Below are 20,466 nucleotides of genomic sequence, written 5' to 3'. Positions count from 1 at the left end.
TTCCTGATACGGACAGAGGTGTCAGCAGAGAGCACTGTTGTCAGACAAAATAAATTGACAAATGTCTCTGTTTTATACAGCAGCTAATAAGTACTGGAAGGATTAGGTATTTTTAATAGAAGTCATTTACAAATCCGTTTAAACTTTCAGGCACCAGTTGATTTGAAAACATTTGTTTTCTACTTGTTTCCACCTGAGTTCCCCTTTAACCCCTTAACGTCGCAGGACGTATATTTACGCCGGCTCCCGCGATATGAAGCGGGATCGCGCCGCGATCCTGCATCATATCGCTTCGGTCCCGGTGCTCATCAACGGCCGGGACCCGCGGCTAATACCACACATCGCCGATCGCGGCGATGTGCGCTATTAACCCTTTAGAAGCGGCGGTCAAAGCTGACCGCCGCTTCTAAAGTGAAACTGAAAGTGACCCGGCTGTTCGGGACCGCCGCGGTGAAATCGCGGCGTCCCGAACAGCTGATCGGACACCGGGAGGGCCCTTACCTGCCTCCTCGGTGTCCGATCGACGAATGACTGCTCCGTGCCTGAGATCCAGGCAGGAGCAGTCAAGCGCCAATAATGCTGATCACAGGCGTGTTAATACACGCCAGTGATCAGCATAGGAGATCAGTGTGTGCAGTGTTATAGGTCCCTATGGGACCTCTAACACTGCAAAAAAAAAATGTAAAAAAAAAGTGTTAATAAAGGTCATTTAACCCCTTCCCTAATAAAAGTTTGAATCACCCCCCTTTTCCCATAAAAAAAAATTAAACAGTGTAAAAAAAATAAAATAAATAAACATATGTGGTATCGCCGCGTGCGTAAATGTCCGAACTATAAAAATATATCATTAATTAAACCGCACGGTCAATGGTGTACGCGCAAAAAAATTCCAAAGTCCAAAAAAGCGTATTTTGGTCACTTTTTATACCATTAAAAAAATGAATAAAAAGTGATCAAAAAGTCCGATCAAAACAAAAATCATACCGATAAAAACTTCAGATCACGGCGCAAAAAATGAGTCCTCATACCGCCCCGTACGTGGAAAAATAAAAAGTTATAGGGGTCAGAAGATGACATTTTTAAACGTATACATTTTCCTGCATGTAGTTATGATTTTTTCCAGAAGTGCGACAAAATCAAACCTATATAAGTAGGGTATCATTTTAACCCTATGGACCTACAGAATAATAAGGTGTAATTTTTACTGAAATATGCACTGCGTAGAAACGGAAGCCCCCAAAAGTTACAAAATGGCGTTTTTTTTTCCGATTTTGTCGCACAATGATTTTTTTTTTCCGTTTCGCCGTGCATTTTTGAGTAAAATGACTAATGTCACTGCAAAGTAGAATTGGCGACGCAAAAAATAAACCATAATATGGATTTTTAGGTGGAAAATTGAAAGGGTTATGATTTTTAAAAGGTAAGGAGGAAAAAACGAAAGTGCAAAAACGGAAAAAACCCTGAGTCCTTAAGGGGTTAAAGATTGCTGTTCACAAGTGCAAACCATCCAACTTAAAGGAGCTGGAGCAGTTTTGCAACGAGGAATGGGCAAAAATCCCAGTGGTCAGATGTGGCCAGCTCATAGAGAATTATCCAAAGCGACTTGGAGCTGTGATTGACGCAAAAGGTGGCTCTACAAAGTATTTACTTTAGGGGAGTGAATCGTTATGCACATTGACTTTTTCTGTTATTTTGTCATATTTGTGGTTTGCTTCACAATAAATAAAAAAATTAAAACTTCAAATTTGTGGGTGTGTTTTGTAAATTAAATTATCAAAATCCTCAAACAATCCATGTTAATTCCAGGTTGTGAGGCACCAAAATACGAAAAAAAGTCAAGGGGGGTGAATACTTTTGCAAGGCACTGTATGCCCCTTCCTATTAATCTTCTCCACCCTATAGTTACTGAACATTTCTATTTCTGGATTAAAATGGAATTGTCCTTATGATCATGTTCACTTGGTAAATGGTTCTAGAAGTTTCTCTAAGACCCTTTTAAAGGAACTTTTTTACTGGATTTTTTTGAGTGCATTCAGAGACAGTATCCAGTTGCTTGCCCCCATCTGTTGCATAAAGGGTGTAAGTCCTGCCGACTGCCAATTTTCTACTAGCTATCGGGGCAAATGATGGAGAGTTATCAAAACCTGTAGTGCAGTTGCCAATAGCAACCAATCAAATCTTTCATTTTTCAGTGGACTTTTTAAAAATGATAGCATTGTGATTGGTTGCTATGGGCAACTGCCCTACACTTCCTCTACACAGGTTTTCGTTAATCTTCCTCAGTGAGTGTATTTTGTCCATGCTGGGTAATGCATATGAATCGTGACATAATGAATCTCCTTAGCAATGCAGCAGGTGCTAGGTATAAACATGGACTTGATGAATTATGGATAGAAGAAAGTATATTATATAACTAGACAATTGACCCAGTACAGTGATAAAAATTTGGTAACATTTATTTTAACAACTTTGCTATTAAAACCATTGTCATTCTACCATCTCCAAGCATACATGTGCCTGAAAGGAAACCTGTCAGCGGTTTTATGCTGCCTGAATGGAGTAAGTGGTCTTGACTTTCTATTATTTACTGTGAAAGGTTCGGTTGTTGTTTCAGAGGAACCATAGTTTTAAAAAGCAGATTGGAACGATGTAAGTAGTCATTAGGATGGTCCCCGGTGGCTGTTCTCCTCCCCAATGACTGGAGTACTTCTACAATACCCAGCGGTTTCTTAAAACTATCATTACTCTTAAATACCTGAATGTTTCAGATGAATTCTACTGTGTTAGGATCACTTTCCCTACTGATCGGGCAGCATAAAACCATTGACGGGTGCCCTGTAAGGAACTTTTACCCTTTTACTGGTACAACGCACTCTGAGTAAGGGCACACATGATCTTGAAACGTGCCAGGGAGGAGATGGTAGCACAAGGATGGGTTTTATTGACAGGTGTATGTTACTATAAAGATCACTGGGGTTTATGACAGTGCTGGATCAAGAGCCGTCTTTAGAAGATATTGGTAGGGCATTTGGTTCGCGTAAATGCTTGCACATGAGGATCTACAGATGTAGGGAAACTGGGTTTTCTAGTTTTAGTATAGAAGAAAGTATAGTATACATAGCGCTAGTGTGCTTAATTCCATTGCCACGTGTTGGAATATCTTCCTGTGCTCCATATCTAGCTTGGATCTATTGTCTTGTCTTATGCCCTTCCCTTTTCTATTCAGTTAATGGTGTGCTCTGCAATGACATTTTCGATGTATACTGTGCATTGTGCCTGCTCTTCTGGAGAAGCTGAAGTGGTCACCATTGGTGTGATAAAGGGTCTCTGTGTCTTCCAGAGGAGAGAGTGCTGGATGTGCTGTGCTGGCCAGACTCCCGCTTAGTCCTCTGCTGCACAGGATAGATTTGTTCTGACAAGTTATTGTCAAGTCTGATTGAGAGAGAATGTGTCTCCTGGGGCAAGCAATATTCCATGATGCATCACTCCTCTGTGTGACTGTAGATACAGCTAATAAATTCTCAGCGTCTGCATCTTTATATACACAGAAGATCGGATTAATGTGTCATCGTGAAGACAAGTTACCTGAAGCTCCGGAGAGCACCTTGTTCACTGAACTAAGCTCAGGTAGCGGAAGGGCGTATTGTGGGCATTTGTCTGTCAACCTGTGTTAAGATAAGCTGACAGATATAAAGTGATGTCTTGTAATATTCTAGTCTTCCTTTTATAAGTTGCTCTCCTTCAGTGACTGTAGTTATCCAGGTTTCCACAGATCATAAATACAGTATTAAAGATCTGCACTGGTATTCAGAGTATTTTCCATTTTCCCTGCTAACTCTTGTAGTTGTCATTTTTTTTTCTATTCCACAATGAAGAGAATGGTATATAGTACGTCGTAAAATGCAGTATGTGTCTTTGCAAGGTGTTAAGCCCTTTACTGGTCCATGGATGATGCAGGTGGACTGGTTCTGTTTCTTGGGTCTTTCCCTGTCACCAAGCTGCTTGGTAACCGAGCTGTTGTGCTTATAGTGTGAATGAACAGCTCTAAAAAAAGGGTTACTTACATTAATCTGTGTAGTACAGTGATCTTTCAACTTACAATAGCCTCAACATACAATAGTTTCAACATACAATGGTCTTTTCTGGACCATTGTAACTTGAAACCAGACTCAACATACAATGTACAGACAGTCCAGATCTGTGAAACATGTCAATGGCTGGAAGAACTGACCAATCAGAATGGACATTTACTGATAAAACCCCTGTATTACTGAAGTGCATGCACTGACTGGGGTCTGGTAGCGCCTCCCTACAGTACAGGGAGGTATTACATGTTCTGTACTCTTTACCTGTACCAGGGTTAGCTGCTCCTTTGGACACCAGGTGAGGGAGGCTCCATGTTACTTTTTTAGGACACTGTACTGTACAGGACCCTGAAGAAGCTCCTGTCCTCTACATAGACCAGGGTTTCCCAACCAGGGTGCCTCCAGCTGTTGCAAAACTACAACTCCCAGCATACCCAGACAGCATTTGGCTGTCCGGGCATGCTGGGATATGGAAGTAGTTTTGCAACAGCTGGAGGCACCCTGGTTGGGATACGCTGACAGTGATTTACAGCTCCCAGCAGATCTTTCTTACTTTTATATGTAATGATTTGCTTTATCTGTATTATTTATCTACTTATTTTTCTTTAATTCTCACTTTTTCCTATTTTTGGATGACTTTTTGGGGCTTCAGAACCAATTACCAGGTTTCCATAGAGTTATTGGCTCAACATACAATGGTTTCAACATACAATGGTTGTCCTGGAACCAATTCATATTGTAACTTGAGGGACTACTGTAGTTACAGAGTTATGGCCGTTTTGTCTTCTGTTGCACTGCTGTGCGCAATGGAGGCAGGGAGTCAGCTGGCTGAGCTCCCCTACCTCTTTAATGTTCCCTACCCAGCTCACCCCCAAGATGAATATTTAAATGTCTTCACTCACTCGTCACTAGGACATGAGAACTTGCCAGTGGGAGTGAGCACTCAGAAGGCAGCGGTGCCTGCACTTTTCTATCGTCCTTACGGGGGCAGGCCTGGTAGGAAAGCTCTGTGAGCCGGCTCCCCTTACCTGATGATGCCATGTAAGCCTACAGTGTTCTTATTTTACTCTTATTAGAAGTTTATTTTTCATATTTTCCACACATTTGCCTGACTCCACTTTTTGTTTTCTCTTTATACAGACATCCTCTTGTCATCTATAAAGATGAAGAGCCTCCTTGGCATCTTGATGCTCCTCACCAACATCTTGTACCAATGGCAGGTACATGCAGAATTTTTCACTTCAATCGGTATGTATGTTTACTTAGTGTTGCATTTCAAGCTGCACTAAAGTAATACTGAAAAGTGTCTAACAGGCACACCATTTTTCTAGTAAAGATTGCCACTGTAATCTGAAGATCATTATGGGTCACTTGGTGCAACCACGTTTTATGTGCATAATAAAAACTATACTTGATTCTGTTGAGTTTCACCGGTAAGGAGCTGTGTTTTGTAAGGGAGTTGTCTTTGATGGACATCCCCTTTAAGGCTATGTGCACTCATAGTATTTTGAGCCTTATTTTGATCAGTATTTTTAACCAGGAGTGGGCTCATAACATAGAAAAATCTTTTCAATTTAGTTTTTCTCGTGTTTGTTCCCCTTCTGTTTTTGACTAAAATTAGGTGCAAAATACTGCATTAGAATAATGTCTTTATGTGTATCTGTCATTGTCTTTTTCTAACTATATTAGTTTCACTTTGCATACACTCAAAAAGTACTACTTGGAAGGTGGTTTGTACTTAACCAAGAGACAGACTTTGGGGGAGATTTATCAAAACCTGTCCGGAGGAAAAGTTGCTGAGTTGCCCATAGCAACCAATCAGATTGCTGCTTTCATTTTTCAGAGGTCTTTGCAAAAATGAAAGAAATGATCTGATTGCTTGCGATGGGCAACTCAGCAACTTAACCTCTGGACAGGTTTTTATAAATCTCCCCCTTTGTGCTTAACCAGGAGACGTGAAGCTTGGACATGTGTAAGGCTGCATTCACACCACATTTTGTACATACGGGTGCTGGATCCGGCAGGGGTGGGAGAGGGGGGGGGGCGAGGGAAGGGCAAACCGGGCGTTCCCGTACCCCAGACGAATCAGCCCGTGACTCCATTTACTTTATTGAGCCGACCGGAGTGAAACGGTGACTCCGGTCTGCTCAGTTTTGACCAGTATGCGGTTTTGGACCGTAGTATCCGGTCACAAAACCGCATACGGGTCAAAACTGAGCAGACTGGATTCACCGTTTGACTCAGGTCGGCTCATTAAAGTAAATGGAGTCACGGGATGATTCGGCTGGGGTACGGGAGCACCCGGTTTGCCCCTCCCCCCGCCGGATCCGGCACCCGTATGTACAAAACGTGGTGTGAATGCAGCCTTACACAATTGACCATGTAATGCTACACTATGAAATGTGAAATCAGATTTTGCTCTCCCTCACAATAGCAGCTAAGACACGGATAAACTTGGTGAAGAACACCCCCCCATCCCCCAAAAAAATTATGGAAACTTTACACTTGGCTATGACCTAAGAATCCTCCTGCAGCAGTCATAGATTGGGGCTAGAGATGAGCGAACTTACAGTAAATTTGATTCATCACGAACTTCTCGGCTCAGCAGTTGATGACTTAACCTGCATAAATTAGTTCAGCTTTCAGGTGCTTCGGTGGGCTGGAAAAGGTGGATACAGTCCTAGGAGACTCTTTCCTAGGACTGTATCCACCTTTTCCAGCCCACTAATTTATGCAGGATAAGTCCTCAACTGCCGAGCCGAGAAGTTCGTGATGAATCGAATTTTACTGTAAGTTTGCTCTTCTCTAATTGGGGCAGTAGAGCTAGTGGAGCTGTGGCATGGTTTGAGATATAGCCAAGAGATGTCGCCTGATCAGAATGTTGGGCACACCTTTCTTGGCACTTAGCTGTGATCATGTTGCTCATGTATTCAGCTGATTTATCCAGTTAACAATTAACAGCTGCCCTTGTGGAAGGCAAGGCATTTCACATTTAGCAGTGACCTTATAATTAGCCTGGCATTTGCTGCCCTCTCTTGCATGCCATGGGCACATAATTGGCAGTATGTAAATGAAGGCCCTTCCGTTTCCTTGCCACATTTCTTTTCTAGTTCTTAAATGCATTTTTGAGATTTGTTAGAACTGTCTTCTTCTCATCAAGGCTCTAAAAATAAACATCGATCTGTTCTTTTTGATGTAATAAATTATAGGTCTTGACATTTACAGGGATCAAGCTTAGAAGCCACTGTATTCCTTGCTTATTTAAAGTTTTCTTGAGCAATGCATATTCAGTTCTGTGGTGTGTGTATGTACTGTAATTACTACTGCCTGTGTACTACACAATCTGCACACCCGGCTCGTACATTGCCTGAATTTCATCCATTAAAGTAAACCTTATAGTTTGTCTTCAGACTACTAGTATTAGGAATTTTTAAAATTTTATTTTTAACAATGTTAAATAGTTTTATAGTTACTTAACCCCTTAAGGACGCAGCCCATTTGGGCCTTAAGGACGCAGACAATTACATTTTTACGTTTTTAGTTTTTTTCCTCCTCGCCTTCAAAAAATCATAACTTTTATATTTTCATCCACAGACTAGTGTGAGTGCTTGTTTTTTGCATGACCAGTTGTCCATTGTAATGCCATCACTCACTTTTACCATAAAATGTATGGCGCAACCAAAAAAATACTATTTGTGTGGTGAAATTAAAAAGAAAACCACAATTTTGCTAATTTTGGAAGGTTTTGTTTTGACGCCATACAATTTACGGTAAAAATGACGTGTGTTATTTATTCTTTGGGTCAATACGATTAAAATGATACCCATGATAACATACTTTTCTATTACTGTTGTGCTTCAAAAAAAAAAAAAAAATCACAAACTTTTTAACCAAATTAGTATGTTTAAAATCCCCCGATTTTGAAGACCTATAACTTTTTCATTTTTCCGTATAAGCGGCGATATGAGGGCGGTATGCGCCGTGATCTGTACTTTTTATTGATAACATATTTGCTTATATAGTCCCATAGGGGACTATTTATAGCAATCACTCGATTGCTAATACTGTTCAGTGCTATGTATAGGACATGGCACTGATCAGCATTATCGGTCATCTTCTGCTCTGGACTGATCAGCATTATCGGTCATCTTCTGCTCTGGTCTGCGGGAAGGCAGATCAGAGCAGAAGACGCCGTGAAGGCAGCGGAGCCAGGTGAGGGGACCTCTGTCTTCCGTGCTGGATGATCGAATCGCCGCGGCAGTGCTGCAGGCGATCCGATCATCCATTTTAGTGACCGCGATGCTGCAGATGCCGATCTGTATTGATCATGGCATCTGAGGGGTTAATGTCAGACATCCGCAGGATCACGGGTGTCCGCCATTACGGGCGGGTCCCTGGCTGCGATCATCAGCAGGGACCTGCCGCGCATGATCCGGGCATCGCTTCGATCCTCGCAGTTATGCTTAGGACGTAGATGTACGTCCTGGTGCGTTAAGTACCACCTCACCAGGACGTACATTTACGTCCTGCGTTGTTAAGGGGTTAAAGTATTACAGTCCTTTAAATTACCTTCTGACATGTCATTACTGAGACCCCCTCCGAATGATAGTTAGATTAGGTAAAGATACATAAGCGTGAGGTAGTACACTTCACTGCCCCACTCGGCACTCCAGACTATAATGGAGCCTGTCTCCTGTAAAAAGTAGTACTGTGTGCAGAGACTATAAGTGATGTATGCTACCATGTGCTTCCCCCGACAATAACTTATCATCAGAGGGGTCTCTGGCAACCAGTCCCCCTCTGTGTTAACAGTCCTCCCAAGTATGTAGAGAAGCCTGGAGTGATAGATAGAGATATAGATATAGATAATCATGGCCATAAATGTTGGCACCCCTGACATGAAAATGAAGTATTTCTCACAGAAAAGGATTGCAGTAACACATGTTTGGCTATACACATGTTTATTCCCTTTGTGTGTATTGGAACTAAACCAACAAAAAGGAGGGGGAAAAAAGCAAATTGGACATAATGTCACACCAAACTCCAAAAATGGGCTGGACAAAATTATTGGCACCCTTTCAAAATTATGGAAAAATAAGATTGTTTCAAGCTTGTGATGTTCCTTTAAACTCACCTGGGGCAAGTAACAGGTGTGGACAATATAAAAATAACACATGAAAGCAGATAAAAAGGACAGAAGTTCACTTAGTCTTTGCATTATGTGTCTGTGTGCCACACTAAGCATGGACAACACAAAGAGGAGAAGAGAACTGTCTGAGCACTTGAGAATGAAAATTGTGGAAAAATATCTACAATCTCAAGGTGACAAGTTCATCTCCAGAGATCTAGATTTGCCTTTGTCCACAGTGCTCAACATTATCAAGAAGTTTGCAACCCATGGCACTGTAGCTAATCTCCCTGGACGTGGAATGAAGGGAACAATTGATGAAAGGTGTCAACGCAGGATAGTCCGGATGGTGGATAAGCAGCCCCAAACAAGTTCTAAAGATATTAAGGCTGTCCTGTCGGCTCAGGGAGCAACAGTGTCGGCACAAACTGTCGACATTTAAAGGAAATGAAACACTATGGCAGGAGACTCAGGAGGACCCCACTGCTGACATAGAGACATAAAAAAAGCAAGACTACATTTTGCCAAAATGAACTTGAGTAAGCCAAAATCCTTCTGGAAAAACGTCTTGTGGACAGAGAAGACCAAGATAGAGCTTTTTGGTAAAGCACATCATTCTACTGTTTACTGAAAACGGAATGAGGCCTACAAAGAAAAGAACACAGTACCTACAGTGAAATATGGTTCAATTATGTTTTGGGGTTGTTTTGCTGCCTCTGGTGCCTTGAATGTGTGCAAGGCATCATGAAATCTGAGGATTACCAATGGATTTTGGGTCACACTGTACAACCCAGTGTCAGAAAGCTGGGTTTGTGTCCGAGATCTTGGGTCTTCCAGCAGGACAATGACCCCAAACATACGTCAAAAAGCACCCAGACATGGATGGCAACAAAGCGCTGGAGAGTTCTGAAGTGGCCAGGAATGAGTCCAGATCTAAATCCCATTGAACACCTGTGGAGGGATCTTAAAATTGCTGTTGGGAAAAGGCGCCCTTAAAATAAGAGAGACCTGGAGCAGTTTGCAAAGAAGAAGTGGTCCAACATTCTGGCTGAGAGGTGTACGAAGCTTATTGATGGTTATAGGAAGCGACTGATTTCAGTTATTTATTTATTTTTACAAAGGGTGTGTAATCAAACATTAAGTTAAGGGTGCCAATCATTTTTTTTCCAGACCATTTTTGGAGTCTGGTGTGACATTATGTCCAATTAGCTTTTTTTCCTCCCTTTTTTGGTTTAGTTCCAATACACACAAAGGGAATAAACATGTGTATAGCAAAACATGTGTTACTGCAATCCTTTTCTGTGAGAAATACTTCATTTTCTTGAAAAATTTCAGGGGTGCCAACATTTATGGCCATGACTGTACTTTGTAGACTTTGTGCCCAGCCCAACTAAATGCGGAATGGCTGACGGGATGTAGCTTCTGCTTATATAAGAAACTGAACAGGAAAAGTCCTGAGAACAAGGGGTGTTATGAGAACACTACTCACTTTTTTTCCTCCCTATTTATAGGCCAAATGACAGACCTTATTTACAAGGAAAGAGACCTGTTACAATCTCTAAAAGAGTACATTCGCGAGGAGGAACATCGCCTTTCAAAGATTAAAAGGTATTTGGATGTATACAGTGTTTTAATTTGTATTCTGATACAACATCAGTCTGTTTGACCATGGTAATGCTTTTTAACTCCAGCATTGGTGCTGCAGGGCTTCATCTCTAATTTTCAGTTGTTTCTGAGCTAGTATGCAGAGCCTAACCATTCATCTCATATGTCCTATATTCTGCATACACACAAAATATGGCATCCTGTTCCTCTTTATCACTATACCACACCCTCAGAAGCAGCAGCAGACATAATAGAGCAGTACGGAGTAGTGTAAGCTGGGGTGAGATATAACAATTTCTGCAAGCTACTGCAGCCTCTGTCTGTGTCTTAATTTGCAGTTTACTGCTCCCACCATATAGATATCTATAGGCAGCATGTGACAGATGTATTAAAAAGGCAGATGTTTTATACAGTTTTTCTTCTATTCACTAGTTATGTGAATATATGCTAGGTTAGTAGAAAATTGTGCTGATCATTTAGGACCTTTTTATCTTATCAATGTTGACCATACTGTTACACATGCTTTACTAAAATGTAGTTTTTAAATCTAATGGAAAAAATGAATACATGTAATAAAGGAATAAATGAATATTTTAACTTTTGAGCAGTCCCAACCAACTCTACCTCTTAGCATTGTATTTATCTGATTGCCGCATTTTCAGAGATTACATATACCTGAGAAAGACAGAGATATCAGCATGACAACCAAACAGCACTGCCAAACGCTATGTGGCAGATAACTTATTCTTATATAGAGATGATTCTTGAGTTATATAAATGTCCTTATGTTTTCAGCTGGGCCTCTCAAGTAGAAGAGCTTACAAGTAGATCTACCTCTGATCCAGAGGGTTACCTTGCTCATCCGGTCAATGCATACAAGCTGGTAAAGAGACTGAATACAGACTGGCTTTCACTTGAGAACTTGGTGCTTCAGGATTCAACTAAGGGTAAGTATAGACCTTATAGAAGTAAGAATTATCTTCAGCGAGACGTGATCCTGGACTTATGACTAAACATACATATGCAAAGCTGTTATTCTGCTGACTTTAGGAATTAGTCATCTTTTTTGTCTTTTTATGGAATGTAAATTTAAACCATATTGATAGCATCATGGGGCAGTCGAGGAGGATTTGTACTTTGTTTAGATAGAACTTCATCTATAGACCTTGAATGGCTTGGTATTACTATGGGCAAGTCATTTTATAGGTCCAAAAATAGTATATTTTGTTAACTTCATGTGAAACAAGCAGGTTTTACTTTTATATTTTATGTACTCACGATGTCCTGCTCTAGCCAATACATAAACGGTCAGCCTCTGTTTCTCCACGAGCAGGAGGTATCAACCGGATGTGAGCCACCATCTGCCAAGTTAAACAATAGGAATACAGATGCCTACCCACACACTCCTCCAACATTTCCATCTTTTCAGGACATTTTTAAGCTCAGCCCCTGATCCTCCATTTTATGGCATATTTGTGTAAGCCTCACCTACTTAAAAGATCTGTTTTAATGGATGGTTGGGGGAATTTTTTTAAAATAATTACTGAAAACTGGTTGTCACAGACTCCTGGGGATTGCTATCTCCTGGGTCTGAGATGGTTGGCACACCAGAATACAACAGATCCACTGGCGCTGCCTTTTTTTTTTTTTTAATCCCCATTATTTTGCTTTAGTGACATTGGAGAGCAATGAAAAATTGAAATGCTGGTGTGAACCAATTCTAACCTAAAACTTATCTTTGCAATGAACAGAAACTTTGAAATATGAATAGCTGAGGAAAAGGCTGTGAGTGACCTAAAATGCTAAAGAGGCTTTTTTAATAATGTTTAGTTAACCGCATTGTCATTTCGAGGGTTCAGAGCGAAATCCCGCACCAGCCTCAATATAACTCAAAATTGGATTGGATAAGCATTTTACTGGGAGCGGGTGGGATTGGACACAAATGTTGCGGGAGTGGAGCAAACATCCTACGGGAGCGATCGGGATTGGTCAAAAAAATCTGGAGCAGGCAGGAGCGGGATTGAAAAACCAGTCCTGTGCAGGACTCCAGTTCAGAGGAACAGAAGACAGATGTAGCTTTCCATTTATAGATAAATCTTTTAGTTCCTTTCTTCCAATACTTTACTCAGAATTTATGTCTAATATTGTTATGCTTTATATATTGTCACTATTGTAATTTATCATGGCAAGAGAATGGTTTCATTCTACTGGATAATAAAACTTTCTGCAAGTGGTGAAGGTGGGCAACAAGACTTTGACCATTATATATTTAGAAATTGCACCTAAAAGTGATAACTCTTGGAAGGTCACTCTAGTTATTTTTATTTTCAGTTTTTACTATTGGCACTTTAATATGTGAAGATGAGATGTCTGTCTCTCTCTCGACCTACCAGGAGCATTACATTGCAACAATAATTTAAAGGGGTACTCCGGTGGAATTATTTTTTTTTTAAATGAACTGGTGCCAGAAAATTAAACAGATTTGTGAATTACTTCTATTAAAAAAAGCTTAATCCTTTTAGTACTTTTTAGTAGCTGTATGCTATAGAGGAAATTCTTTTACTTTTTGAATTTCTTTTTTCTGTTGTCCACAGTGCTCTCTGCTGACACCTGAACTGCCCAGAGTAGCATAGGTTTGCTATGGGGATTTTCTCCTGCTCTGGACAGTTCCTAATACGGGCATCAGGTGTCAGCAGAGAGCACTGTGGACAAAACAAAAAAGAAATAAAAAAAATAGATTTTCCTCAGTAGCAAACAGCTGCTAAAAAGTACTGAAAGGATTAAGATTTTTAATAGAAGTCATTTACAAATCTGTTTAACTTTCTGGCACCAGTTCATTTAAAAAAAAAAAAAAAAAAAAAGTTTTCCACCGTAGTCCCCCTTTAACCCCTTCATGACCCAGCCCATTTTCACCTTCATGACCTGGGCATTTTTTTAAAATCTGACCACTGTCACTTTAAACATTAATAACTTTGGAATGCTTTTACTTATCATTCTGATTCCGAGATTGTTTTTTCGTGACGTATTCTACTTTATTTTATCGGTAAAATTTCACTGATATTTGTATCCTTTCTTGGTAAAAAATCAAAAAATGTCATGAAAATTTTGAAAATTTAGCATTTTTCTAACTTTGAAAGTCTCTGCTTGAAAGGAAAATGGATATTCCAAATAAATTACATATTGATTCACATATACAATATGTCTACTTTGTGTTTGCATTAAAAAATTGACAAGTTTTTACTTTTGGAAGACATCAGAGGGCTTCAAAGTTCCGCAGCAATTTTCCAATTTTTCTCAAGATTTTCAAAATCGTAATTTTTCAGGGCCCAGTTCAGGTTGGAAGTGGATTTTAAGGATCTTCATATTAGAAATACCCCATAAATGACCCCATTATAAAAACTGCACCCCCCAAAGTATTCAAAATGACATTCAGTAAGTGTCTTAACCCTTTAGGTGTTTCACAGGAATAGCAGCAAAGTGAAGGAGAAAATTCTAAATCTTCATTTTTTACACTCGCATTTTCTTGTAGACCCAATTTTTTAATTTTTACAAGGGGTAAAAGGAGAGAAATCACCCTAAAATTTGTAACCCAATTTCTCTCGAGTAAGGAAATACCTCATATGCGTATGTAAAATGTTCGGTGGGCACAGTAGAGGGCTCAGAAGGGAAGGAGCGACAATGGGATTTTGGAGAGTGAGTTTTTCTGAAAGGGTTTTTGGGGGGCATGTCCCATTTAGGAAGCCCCTATGGTGCCAGAACAGTGGACCCCCCCACATGTGACCCCATTTTGGAAACTATACCCCTCATGGAATGTAATAAGGGGTGCAGTGAGTATTTACACCCCACTGGCGTTTGACAGATATTTGAAACGGTGGACTGTGCAAATCAAAAATTTTATTTTTCATTTTCACAGACCACTGTTCCAAAAATCTGTCATACACCAGTGGGGTGTAAATGCTCACTGCACCCCTTATTACATTCCGTGAGGGGTGTAGTTTCCAAAATGGGGTCACATATGGATATTTATTGTTTTGCGTTTGTCATAACTGCTGTAACAATCAGCCACCCCTGTGCAAATCGCCTCAAATGTACATGGTGCACTCTCCCTTCTGGGCCTTGTTGTGCGCCCCCAGAGCAGTTTGCGTCCACATATGGGGTATCTCCGTACTCAGGAGAAATTGCGTTACAAATTTAGAGGGTCTTTTTTCCCTTTTACCTCTTGTGAAAATGAAAAGTATGGGGCAACACCAGCATGTCAGTGTAAAAAATTTATTTTTTTACACTAACATGCTGGTGTAGACCCCAACTTCACCTTTTCATAAGGGGTTAAAGAAGAAAAAGCCCCCCAAAATTTGTAAGGCAATTTCTCCCGAGTACGGCGATACCCCATATGTGTCCCAAAACTTTTGCCCTGAAATACGACAGGGCTCCAAAGTGAGAGAGCGCCATGCGCATTTGAGGCCTGAATTAGGGATTTGCATAGGGGTGGACATAGGGGTATTCTATGCCAATGATTCCCAAACAGGGTGCCTCCAGCTGTTGCAAAACTCCCAGCATGCCTGGACAGTCAATGGCTGTCCGGCAATACTGGGAGTTATTATTTTGCAACAGCTGGAGGCTCCGTTTTGGAAACAGTAGCGTACCAGACGTTTTTCATTTTTTGGGGGGAGGGGGGCTGTGTAGGGGTATGTGTATATGTAGTGTTTTTACTTTTTATTTTAGTGTCAGTGTAGTGTAGTGTTTTTAGGGTACAGTCACATGGGCAGAGGTTCACAGCAAGTTTGCCGCCATCTCAAACTTGCAGCACTCACTGTAAACCTCCGCCCATGTGAGTGTACCCTGTACATTCACATTGGGGGGAGGGGGCAAACATCCAGCTGTTGCAAACTCCGAGCATGCCCTTTGGCTGTCCGTGCATGCTGGGAGTTGTAGTTTTGCAACAGCTGGAGGAACACTGGTTTGGAAACACTAAGTTAAGTAATAAACTTTCAAGTGTTTTGCAACCAAACTTAGTGTTTCCAAACCAGTGTGCCTCCAGCTGTTGCAAAACTACAACTCCCAGCATGCATGGTCTGTCAGTGCATGCTGGGAGTTATAGTTTTGCAACAATTGCAACAGCTGGAGGCACTGAGGTAGGAAACGGACAATGTTTCCCAACTAGTGTGCCTCCAGATGTTGCAAAACTACAACTCCCAGCATGCCCAGACTGCCAAGGCATGCTGGAAGTTGTAGTTCGGCAATATCTGAAGGATCAGATGTTGCCGAACTACAACTTCCAGCATGCTTGGGCAGTCTGGGCATGCTGGGAGTTGTAGTTTTGCAACATCTGGAGGTCCACAGTTTGGAGACCACTGTATAATGGTCTCCAATCTGTGCTCTTCCAGATGTTAGAGAACTACAACTCCCAGCATGCCTGGACAGACTGAGCATGCTGAGATTTGTAGTTTTGCAACATCTGGAAGAGCACAGATTGGAGACCATTATACAGTGGTCTCCAAACTGTGGACCTCCAGATGTTGCAAAACTACAACTCCCAGCATGCCCAGAAAGCCAAAGGCTGTCTGGGCATGCTGGGAGTTGCAGTTTTGAAACTCTCAGAGGCAGCAGTGAGATCGCTTTACGGCGATCTCACTGCTGCCAATGAAGATGCTGCACTGCTGCCGGAAACTCACCTCCGGGACGCAGCGCCGCCGGGACCGCCTGGAGGACGTCGGGACCGCACGGAGGACGCCGGGACCGCTCGGGACACCGCTCCGACGGGTAAGTGACGCCGGGGGACGGGTCAGGGACACTTAGCAGGGTGGTGTGTGTCCCGATCCCCGTGATCGGGACTCACACACCGCGCTGCTATCAGCTAGTCAGATTTGACCAGCTGATAGCAGCGATCGCTGGGGGGGGTGGGGGACGAAACCCCCCGCGGTCGCACGGTAAGATGGCTGGCTATCAGTGATAGCCACCATCTTTCCGGGCGCTGCGGGATGCCGCGAGTAGCGGCAGTAATGTCCATGACGTACCTGTATGTCATGGGTCGGGAACACCTTGCCACCCATGACGTACAGGTATGTCATAGGTCGGGAAGGGGTTAAGGTGTCCATTCACATTAAATCAATATTGGCTGAATTGACCAGTTCCAGTCAGATTGGCTAACTAATGTGTAAGGGGATATCCCGCTTTTATCCTGACAGCATATGTTGGAAGAAGGGTTGTGTATGTTGGATTTTAACATGCCCAATTCTTTGTTGTTTTGGAGAATAAGCCCCACAGGTATTTGGTTGCATCTTATTCCCCTCTTCACATTCATGCCTGGTTGTGTATTGTAGGATCACCAGGAGAATACCTGCCAGCTATCTCAATATCCATCCGTGTAGTAAAGTTCACAAATTCTGGTGTAAAACTTCTGAGGGATGAACCAAGGCTGCCAAGGTAATCTGTATAATCCACAGAGGAAGAAGCACTCCAGGATTAAACAATCCACTGTGCTTTATTTAGACAACATGGCAATACAACCATTCAGTTTAAAAGACTCTATTTCTGTGTTTTGCCATGTTGGGTAAATTAAACACAGTGGATTGTTTAATCCTAGAGTGCTGCTTCTCTCTGGATTATCCAAACACAGTGGATTGTTTAATCCTAGAGTGCTGCTTCTCTCTGGATTATCCAAACACAGTTGATTGTTTAATCTTAGAGTGCTGCTTCTCTCTGGATTATCCAAACACAGTGGATTGTTTAATCCGAGAGTGCTGCTTCTCTCTGGATTATCCAAACACAGTGGATTGTTTAATCCTAGAGTGCTGCTTCTCTCTGGATTATCCAAACACAGTGGATTGTTTAATCCTAGAGTGCTGCTTCTCTCTGGATTATCCAAACACAGTGGATTGTTTAATCCTAGAGTGCTGCTTCTCTCTGGATTATCCAAACACAGTGGATTGTTTAATCCTAGAGTGCTGCTTCTCTCTGGATTATCCAAACACAGTGGATTGTTTAATCCTAGAGTGCTGTTTCTTCTCTGGATTATGCCAGCGTCTTTTAGGTGTCTATTTAAATAGGGATCAACTGTATGGCTCATACAATCTTATTTCCATATAGGAGAGCACAAGGAAGAGGTTTTATTAGACCTCTACAATGCTTCAGGATCCTGGATTTTTTTTTTGTTTTTATTTTTTGCGGTTTTAAAGAACATTTCCCCAGGGGTTTTCTGCTAGACAAGAATGCATGTTCCATCTCCTCTTGGCTGGGATCGCATGTACGAGAGTGCGAGTCTGCAGCGAGACAGTCCAGTAATGACTTTCACATAGACTGAAGTCATGTTTTCTCTGCAGCCCCAGCTCGCTTTACTTGTTAGATTCCCAGGGTGTTGTTATAAGCCAAAAGTTAGCTCATGTTCTGGAGAGACTTGGCTGGAATATTCCTTCCCCTGCCATCCTTTACCACATGGATAATTCCTGACCTTCAGATCCTGCTTTTATTTTGCCGCCAGTATATTGAAAGCAGCTTTCTAAACTTGGAACTATTGTATCCGGCTTTAAATGCACTTAGTTTCCAGGGCTAATTTAATCCAGGAATAATGTAAATTGATGTATTTTACTAACTTGACAGTCGTGCTGTGTAAAAATATTTTTTTTTTATGGATTGGACTGTATACTTTATAGGCATAAGGAATGGAAACACTTGTACAGTTAACAGGCCAGGTGTCACTTTTATAGCTGAAGTAGTGTAAACCTTTGTCAGAATAATACTTTGGAAACTGGAAGTGGCCAATGATGGTCAGAACTCGGAACTTTGCAGATTAATAGTCTGTTCACACCACCATCATGGCTTTCTTTATAACTGAAACCGTGACAGCAATGCCATATGCATCAGATGATTGACACCACCTATATACAATGGATTACAGTGACTTATAATGGGGTCTGTCGTTTTGAAGGGAAGAATAGTGCAGTATGCTGTGCTTTGTCTTCCTGTTATATATATGAGGCAACTACTTTGAACAGAGTCTATAGTGGTAGTGTGGACCGGGCCTTATTAGATAATTTTGTATTGTAGTTTATAATAATAAACACAGCTGCAGTGTAAAGCATGGCAAGGAAGCAGAATAGCAAAGTACTGGTAAATTATGAGGTAAATGCAAGTATATACGCATACAGTCTATTGCTCCACCTTGAAAAATCCACAATGACATGCAAGGAAAAAATTCTTGGGGTTGCTTCTGTCTTTTTTTTTGTGTATTTTACACTTTTGACAATGTATTTTTTTTGCGGTTTTTGGATGTGTATTACCTCTTTTTAATAAAGCTAATCCACGTCCTGGATTTCTGACATGGTTTTTTGTGCAGAGAATGTGGTGTGTTGCTTCATCTGTTGTATTTGAAATATGTGCTGGACAGTTTTAATATTGCTGTTCAGAGTAAATTATGACACATTGAAAACAATTAGATACATATTTTGAAATATAAGGGTATGTTCATACATTGTATTTTTAAGGCTTAAAGGGTTTATCCAACATAAGGTGACTTTAGAACTTACCTGCCAGACAGTAATGGACATGCTTAGGAGGGATCTGTACTGGGCTTGGGCTAAATGGCTGTGTTGTGAGTCCACCATAACGCTGCTGCTTTCTGTTTGTGAAATGGCTATTTCCTGTTGGAGTTCCCTCCCTCCAACTACAACTCCCAGGATCCCTTGTTTGTAAGTGTGAGTTCACTTATCTCCCTCCCACAAATTAGTCACCCTACCCATTGCTGCACAGCTAGGCTCTCTTCCATGCGTGCTCTGCTTGAAACTATAATTCCTTGTAGCCCTGTAGAGAATTATCTCCCTCCCACCCAGCAGTTGCTCCACCCATTGAAGCAGACATGCACCTTTAAAACCCTGACTAGTGATGTAATGTCTCGGCCTACACTGCAACCTGGGCAATCCTGAGTTGACACACATTTTGTATGCTGCTAAAAATGAACATCAGGTCAAAGATCACATAAGAATTGCGAGGTCAGCCATCAAACACAGTTACAGACACTATATTATGAACTACAAATAGCTTGGAAGAGACACGGTTACCCGCACTCACCGCTAGGCTTCAGTCGTCCGACTCCGTTGCAACTGCTCACACGGACATCACTGGTTCCAGACCTGATGCAGGTTGCTCAGTCCTCTGAGCACCCTTCATCGGGTCTGGAACCGGTGATGTTCGTGTGAGGCTAGGTTTACATATGTCAGTTGTGTCAGGCTCACTTTTTTTACTTAACGGTTCACAAATGATGGCACGACTGATGCTCAAAAAGTGCATAAATTGTCTTCAGTCAAAACAATCAGTTGCCATCATTTTGAGCAATCACTGCTTTTTTTTTTTTTTTCTTCAAGTAATGTACCACTAGCCCAACAGGATTGATGATGCCTACCTTGAAAATAAAGCCGTGGGGAAAGGTAGGCATAGTCAATCCTGGTGGGCTAGTGGTACAAAACCTGAAGAAAAAAAACTGTATTTGCTCAAACAAGGGTGCCTATAGCATTAGACAGGGTGCCTCCAGCACTAGAACTCCCAGCATGCCCGTTGGGAGCTGCAGGGAGTTGTAGTTTTGCAACTGCAGGAGGCACCCTGGTTGTGTAGTATTTTGTGTACCAGTCCTCGTGATGGCGTGCCAGAGGCAAAAGC

General features: G+C 41.6%; 1 protein-coding gene across 11 annotated transcripts in view; it reads left to right on the top strand.

Annotated features, from left to right (window-relative positions):
* Nucleotides 1-20,466, top strand: part of P4HA2 (prolyl 4-hydroxylase subunit alpha 2) — a 231,618-nt gene that overhangs the window by 128,122 nt on the left and 83,030 nt on the right. For 8 of the 11 annotated variants that reach the window (XM_056575045.1, XM_056575044.1, XM_056575046.1 and 5 more), the window contains 3 exons: nt 5,226-5,333; nt 10,725-10,821; nt 11,614-11,765. In XM_056575045.1, coding sequence (XP_056431020.1) covers nt 5,249-5,333; nt 10,725-10,821; nt 11,614-11,765 — 334 coding nt within the window. In that variant the 5' untranslated portion in view covers nt 5,226-5,248. Of the gene's footprint in view, nt 1-5,087; nt 5,127-5,225; nt 5,334-10,724; nt 10,822-11,613; nt 11,766-20,466 lie in introns of those variants that run through there. The other 3 variants (XM_056575050.1, XM_056575049.1, XM_056575040.1) reach the window with 2 other exon arrangements.

The sequence above is a fragment of the Hyla sarda genome, chromosome 4 (assembly GCF_029499605.1).
Source record: "Hyla sarda isolate aHylSar1 chromosome 4, aHylSar1.hap1, whole genome shotgun sequence".
NCBI classification, from domain to species: domain Eukaryota; kingdom Metazoa; phylum Chordata; class Amphibia; order Anura; family Hylidae; genus Hyla; species Hyla sarda.
This window is presented reverse-complemented; position numbering and strand designations above follow the sequence as displayed.